Below are 7,347 nucleotides of genomic sequence, written 5' to 3' on the forward strand. Positions count from 1 at the left end.
TCACTCAGTTCTGAATAAGCTTCCTGAACTGCTCTCACCAAGCTAAATTTTTGTAACAGAAACTGAATTAAAAATGAATATTCATCTAGTAGTACTAATAAAGTTAGCATTTAAAATGGGTGTTTCTTAAAATGTTTAAAAACATATTTGATGACATTTCTAAGCACAGAAACATCTGCATTGCCATGGAAACAAGGCTGAAGACTGCTCCTGCTGAAAAAAATCAAGTTATAGGGTGATTGTGGAAAAAGAAACTAGAGGGGTGATATCTTTCAGTGTGTACGTGAAATGGACCTGATGTGATGCTGACTCTTCTGGGTAGAAGGGTGTGTTTTTTAATTTAGTTTTTCACTGAGATTTCCACTGACTAAAGGGTTACTTTCTATACATGCAAGGTAGATCCTAAAAGATATCAACATACATGTACATAAACTGTACAAGTACAGAGATGTCTGTGGCTACAGACTAACACTCTTTTACCAATTGCTTTAGAAAAAATAGACAAGTGCAAGCCTACTTCGAGTGAGAGAGGAACCATTAGGTCAGAATATGAATTTTTTTTTTTGGTGTGAATGTAGTTATTCATGAAAGAGTAACAAACCCAGCATTTAATTTCTGATCAAACAAAACATACTTTCTAACTCGCTCTAAACTGAAAACATCAAATGACTAAAATGCTTTTTAACCATAGTTTCGCTAGCAGCTTGATAGGTATGTAAGGCATGCAGATCATTTCCTGCCAAGGCTGAGAAACATGAGTAGGTCGGAGATAATAGGGCTGGTGTGCTTGAAAAAGAACAAGGTTGTAAATGTTGTAGTTGACTGCATTTTGGGGTGGCTCTTGGCTTCCTTTAAACCATCGCAGGTACTTTCTGTGGTCTGACTCTCTTAGCTCTGAATGACAGAGGGATCAGTCGGAAACAAGATAGGGATTTCCAAAGCCTCACAATCGTCAGTAAGGAACACTAAGTCCTGGGGAAATAAGAGTAATGATTAGTGTTAGAAATGGGCAGTAGGGAGGCAGAAGGCAGTGGAAAATATCAAGTTTAGGCCCTGATCCACCTCCACTGAAGTCAGTGGCAATTGGATCTGGCTGGAAGCAGATGTATTAGTAGCAATGTATGGTCGTTGACATACCCTCCTGCAGAAGGAGATCATAATGGTGTACAGGCTCCGGATCTTTTCCTTCAGAGCACTCACTTGCGGCACTCTTTGGCATGCAGGGTATGCCACAAAGTTACGGAGTTTTGCCAACACACAATAATTCTGCAAGGCATAGAAAGGGTGATTTGTAAAACTGCTTGGATACACTACCCATTCCCTTTCATGGGAATTCACAACTCCCAGCTCTATGTACATGTGTTTTTAAATAAACCATTTATTATGTAAACAACAATCAATATTTCATGACAGGGTTGTCTGCTCTCTTTGGTAACTGCATAGACACCTCCCCACCCCTGGTCTTGGCTCTCATAGTTCAATACCATCGCTGGCTTCTTTTTATGTTCTCTAGTAGAGGATAATGCCAGCAAAACCCTCTGGTGTTAGTGGAATTATATGCAGGAGAATTTGGTCTATTCTTTCGATAGGAGCACCTCAGTTTGTTACAATATACAATAACCAAGACCTCTCTGTCATCAATTGCCTCACTCCCACTGGACAGAGGTGTAAGAGTCAGGTGGAACTTTGTTCATAGCACTTAACATTTGTGCAGTATCTTGACAATGTAAACTAATTTCACTATGTTCCTGTAAAGCAGGCGAATAAATTATTACTGTCCCCATTTTGAAAAGAGAAACTGAGGCACCGAAGTTAAATTACTTGCATTTTGCCATGCAATGAGTCAATGGGAAAGCTGGGAATAAAACCCAGGAGTTCTTGGGTCTCAGCCCTTTACTGACTTCATTAGATTATGCTGCCTCCAACAAAATGTAAGGGGTTTTCCCAGTTGTTTGTGAAGAAAGCATAACACAGCATATTCTACTGCTTAGCACTGGAACTTAAGGTGCTTGCACAAAAGAATGTCACACACGTCCTTTGTGGTGGATGGACATGCATTTATTATTATCACTGCCATTCTTTTGTCTCCTATGGAAAACATTCAGAGAGCTCAAGAAGTGGTAGCTGATTAAAAAAGAGAAACTCAGCAATGCACTCCCCCACTTGCATTCATTGAAATAGCAATTTGAATGAGCTAGATATGCCACATGTGGAAAGAAGACGAAAGGGTCTTGATTCTGCTTTTGACCTTTTCACTATTCTCATGCATACATTACTTGCTGGTAATATTCCTTTACAACAAATATACAAATGTTACTCACTTAAAAATGGTGATTTAATCATTTCCACAATTATAAACAAGAAAAACTTCAGGAAAAACATCATTTTTTAAATGAGATCCTACAGTGCTGATTTTCACTGTTTCTCTCTAGTCTAGATAAAATTTCAAAAAATAGCTACAATCCATACTCAGAGTAGGTCCCATACTTTTTTCATTAGCTGCTTTTAATTCATGGTTGTAAAGAAAGAATAGTGTAAACTTACATGTATGTCCAAGTAGAGCTTGGGCAGCATCTCCACACAGGGGTCCTGTAGTAAAGAATAGAGATATTGCAATTTTTTTTCCTAGGGAGATTTTGTTTCAAAAACAACAATCTAAGTAGTGTTTTAGATCCACTCACCACAGGGTCAGTGTTCTGTAAATTCTTAAATGATGCCATGATTTCTTTGCTCAAAGACAGAATCCTTGAGTAGCAGGTTGGAGGAGCTGAACTAATCAACAGAAAAACAGAGAGCAGAACAACAAAACACAGCAGCATCTTCATTGTGGAGAGTGTGTCAATAAATGTTAATGGGTTCACAACTACTGATAAGTTTCAGTGGACTCCAAGTTTGACAAGTGGACTCCCACCTTAAATAGGCTCTTGTATCAATGGAAAAAAATGTTTTGGGGTTGGTCCAAACAGCGGCTCACTGCCGTTTTAAATTTCCTGCCAACCGGCGAGCCAAAGCTGCTAGCACTTTCCTGCCCTGGAGCAGGGAAAGGAGGGAGTGAGGATAACCAAACAAACACAACTGGTACACTTTATCCCCTAGAGAAAACAACCCAGTAACCATCTAAAGGCTAACGCAAGTATGTGTAATAAACAACACAGGATTATTGTGGAGTTGCAGACCCCGCTCCTGCAACCATTTAGGCACATGCTTCTCATTATGCACACAAGTAGTCTCATTGTATGGCTGCTCGCATGCATAAAGAGAAACAAGTTTCTGTAAGTCTAAATGCTAGCAAGATGGGGGCCATATATTGTTGTATTATTTAGAATAGAAAATGGCTGTAGTGGCACACATCCTCTGCTGGTCTTGGAGATGTTGCTGAATCTGGGAGTATAGTGGGTTTTGTTTGTTTTTGTTGCAGTCACTATTTCTATTGTCAGTATCTACATATTCAGTACCTCTAGTATGAAACATATTCTCTTTTTAATCTCAACTTCCCAACACTGGACCAGATTCCATTTCACTTTCCCTTTATGGTAAAGGGATAGTGTACCTTTTTTGACTTTAGTCTATGATTTAAGTCATGACAGGTTGAAGAGTTTCCTGTCCACCAACCCTGGATACACTACATCTTTCATGTCCTTAAACGTGCCGTTCAAGACTACAGAGAAGAAGATTCCAAAGAGAGTAGGGGCAAGAACACATCCTTGCTTTACTCAGCTTTTCTTCTCAAAGCTGTCCGAAGTGGACCCTTCAAACTGGACAGTTGCTCTTGGTTGGTGGGCATCCTATCTCGTCTAGTATTGTGAATAGACCTGCTCTGCTGACTGTGTCAAATGCTTTGGTTAGGTCCACAAAGGTGATATACAATGGTTGGTTTTGCTCTCTGCATTTCTCCTGGGATTGACAGAGAGAAAATATCATGTCTATAGTTCCTGAATGAACTAAAATGCTAGTAAATTAAACTAACAACCCATAGCAAATACAATCGGTGATTTAATAACCCTTCAGGTTGCTCCAACACAGGGCCCAGATTTTTAAAGGTAATTAGGAGTTGGTTCCCTTAATAATGCAAGGCCTAAATCCCATTTTCAAAAGTGACTTGCACTCTTAGGCCTACAGTTGGATTAGAAATGTTTTTACCATCCCATGAAAACTTTTGAGGTTTAAATTTTTTTTCTCATTCTGCAGTGATATAAAAGACCTTTCAACGCTTTTCATGATAAACGACAGACCATAGAATAGCTGATATCTTGCATGACTCCTAACCACTAGACTGTAGGAGACCTAGGTTCATATCCCTTCTCCAAATCAGGCAGTGCAGGGATTCAAACCTGAATCTTTCATATCCTCATTGAATGCCTAAACCACTAGGTTATTGGCTATTCTCAGGTTGGTTTGTTTGCATACTCCCTTTTGTGAGATTTCTGTTACAATGTTTGAAAGGCATCTTTCATACCAATGTGGAATGAGAAAAATTTTGAAATCTCATTGTCATGCTTCGCTCAGCAATGCCAGGCCTAAGTGACTTGGCAAAGGTCACACTGGAAGAACATGGTGGAAATGGGAATCAAACCCAGATCTTGAGTCCTAATCAGTGCTTTAAGCACAACACTCTCTTCCCTCTCAATGTCCCTGTATTACAACCTCAATTTTTACAGGAAAACAAAAATCTCTATATTTCCCAGGTCTCTTTCTTTTGTATTTTTTCCCTTAACCTAGAAATGGAAGCCAGATCTATAAGAAACAACTGTCCTTTTCTCAGGTGCTTGAATTTTTTAAAAGCACATGGGTCCTTTTCATAAATGTCTATTTTGATTACCATAATACTTAACAATAACATGTTATACTTAACTGCATTTAGATTGTACTTTACATGTTCATAGCATTTTAGTGTTTTGATTGCCAATCAGCTGCAGAGTAGACTAATACAACGGAAAGAAAAAAATCATTCGGTGAGCTGACAATGAGTGGCTAGAGCTGAGCGAATACATCAAAATATTTTCCATTAAATACTCAAAGAAAAAATAAAGTTCACTCCACCTGTCTCTGTGCCCCTCTTGCATCCACTTTGTGAGAATATTCCTGTAAATGAGATTAGTGGCAGGAATGTTCATGGAAATAAGTTTTAAGCTAAATAAAAGAGAACATTTTGCAAAACTTTAAACTCCTAAATGTGACATTCAAACTTAATTCTTAGTTATTCGTCTAATCAGAACAGAAAACAATAGTGTGTGACTAATGAACCGAATCTAACTAACGAAGCGCACTTCACATGCACATGGAAACAATGAGAGATAGATATGACAAGAAGGTTTAAATGCAGAGGCCACAGCTTTATTTAAAACTTCCCAAACTGAGTAGGTAACTTCACTCAGACTACCCAGAAAGATTGTTCCAATGCATTTCCCAGTGGGCACTAATGGCCCTGGTAGACATAAACTTGAGGATGGGTATGAAAGCCATGTCTTCTCTGCTCCCTCAAGCCTGCCAAGGGACTTTGACTAGCTAGAGTCCTGACCCACTCCCCTCCTCCATGCTGAAGGTGGTGGAGAGGAGAGGAGAGGAGCCAGGAGTTGCCTGGTGTAGAAGCACCCCTTCCCCTTCCCAACATGGTCATATCCAGGCAGCCCAGTATAGGGACCTTAGTCGGACACTTTTTTTTTCTAACCCATGAACTGCTCTGGAACCTGCTGAACTGCAACAATTGTAATTTAACCGCTCCCCCGACCCCCATACCAGAACTGGATGCCAGCTGGAAGGTGAAAAATCTCTCACAGCAGTTAGCCAGCCAGTTTTGCCACATGGAAGAAGTCCCTTCCAGATCCCAAAACTAGTGATCAGCCAAACCCTTGGCATCACCAGGGATCCAGCAGGTAGACAAAGGATGAGGCTGAAATTGGGAGCCTACAATGGCCACCCATCTTATTCAGCAAGCTGCATCAACCACCCTCACACTGCAGTACCACCACATGGGAGCCAAACAGCTGGCCACAGCACCACACTCACTGCCCAGTGGCAGCAGCAGCAGTGGGCAGGACAAGCCCCCCTCTCCTGCCAAGTTCTGGCCCCTGATGCAGCATGTGATCCATTCCCACACCCTGAGCATGACAGAGGAAGGAAGGGTGGCGGGGGGAGAGAGAAGCAGCAGCCACATGCTTGAATAAAGAGGTATGAGAGAGAAAAAAGGAGAGGGCTCTACTCTGTGCTGATTAGGCCTCAACCAGAGTATTGTGTTCAGTTCTGGGTGCCACCATTCAGGAAAGATGTGGATAAACTGAAGAAAAGTGCAAAAAAGATTAAAGGTATAGGAAACAAGACATATGAGGGAAGATTGAAAATAGTGTTTGTTTGTTTAGTCAGGAGAAGAGAAGACTGAGAGGGCACATAAGTTTTCAAGTACATAAAAAGTCATTACAATTTTCTCCTTAACTCTGAGGACAGGACACAATGCACTGGGCTAAAATTGCAGCAAGTGTAGTTTAGACTGTACATTAGGAAAAACTTTCTCGCAAGGTGGTTAAGCACTGGAACAAAGTGCCTAGGGAGGTTGTGGCATCTCCATCATTGGAGATTTTTAAGAGCTGGTTAGACAAACACCTGTCAGGAATGGTCTAGATAACATAGTCCTGCCATGAGTGCAGGGGACTGGACTAGATGACCTCTTGAGGGCCCTTCCAGTGCTTTGATTCTATGTGGAGCTCTGCTTCATCTACTCACCCTCCCGACCCTGGCCCCAGAAGATGTTTCTGTTGCTCTTGGCTCTGCCAAAGCCACACTCTGGCTAGCAAAGTGGCCATTCAGAATTCTTGGTATCAAAAACTTGCAATGAGTTACATGTGACCAATCCCAAGAGCTAGATACATGTGCAGATGCTGTTTAGAGCCTGAGGGTGGCTGGCCCTGAAGTGGCAGCAAAGGGGAGAAAGAGGAAGCACCTGCAACTGCCTACTCAAGCCCCAGTGTTCCATCCTGCCTCCTTGCTCAGACACAGGGAGAAAACTGCCCTCTATCCCAGTGCAGGTGGAGGGGCTGGAGCTTTGGATCCACCAGCCTTCTTTCTATATACCCTCCCCCATCTCCCACCCCCATTAGCAGAGTGGACCTGGCATAGGAAGTGGTAAAACTGACTTTCACTCATAAAGAGAGAGCAGTTCCTCGCTCACCAGGACTCCTCCTAGGGTAATGCAGTGCTGCATTGCCCCATACTTAGGGCTAGAAACAAAGGCTGGATCTAGCCCTCAGTAAATAGTTTCAAATAACCGATAAATTTCAGAAAAATCACAGACTACTTATGGACATCGTGTGCACGGAAAAAGAAGCTAGATTTGTCAAACAATTCACTATGAAT

General features: G+C 41.4%; 1 protein-coding gene across 1 annotated transcript; it reads right to left on the reverse strand.

Annotated features, from left to right (window-relative positions):
• Positions 1-560: 560 nt before the first annotated feature.
• CYTL1 (cytokine like 1) lies at positions 561-2,865 on the reverse strand. The gene is made up of 4 exons (XM_050948123.1): positions 2,682-2,865; positions 2,545-2,589; positions 1,138-1,266; positions 561-972 (listed from the first exon to the last, which is right to left on the reverse strand). Exons 1-4 carry the CDS (start codon positions 2,823-2,825, stop codon positions 889-891), a joined length of 402 nt encoding a protein of 133 aa, XP_050804080.1. The 5' UTR covers positions 2,826-2,865; the 3' UTR covers positions 561-888.
• Between the last annotated feature and the right edge of the window lie 4,482 nt (positions 2,866-7,347).

This window comes from Gopherus flavomarginatus, chromosome 3, assembly GCF_025201925.1.
Source record: "Gopherus flavomarginatus isolate rGopFla2 chromosome 3, rGopFla2.mat.asm, whole genome shotgun sequence".
Classification (NCBI taxonomy): domain Eukaryota; kingdom Metazoa; phylum Chordata; order Testudines; family Testudinidae; genus Gopherus; species Gopherus flavomarginatus.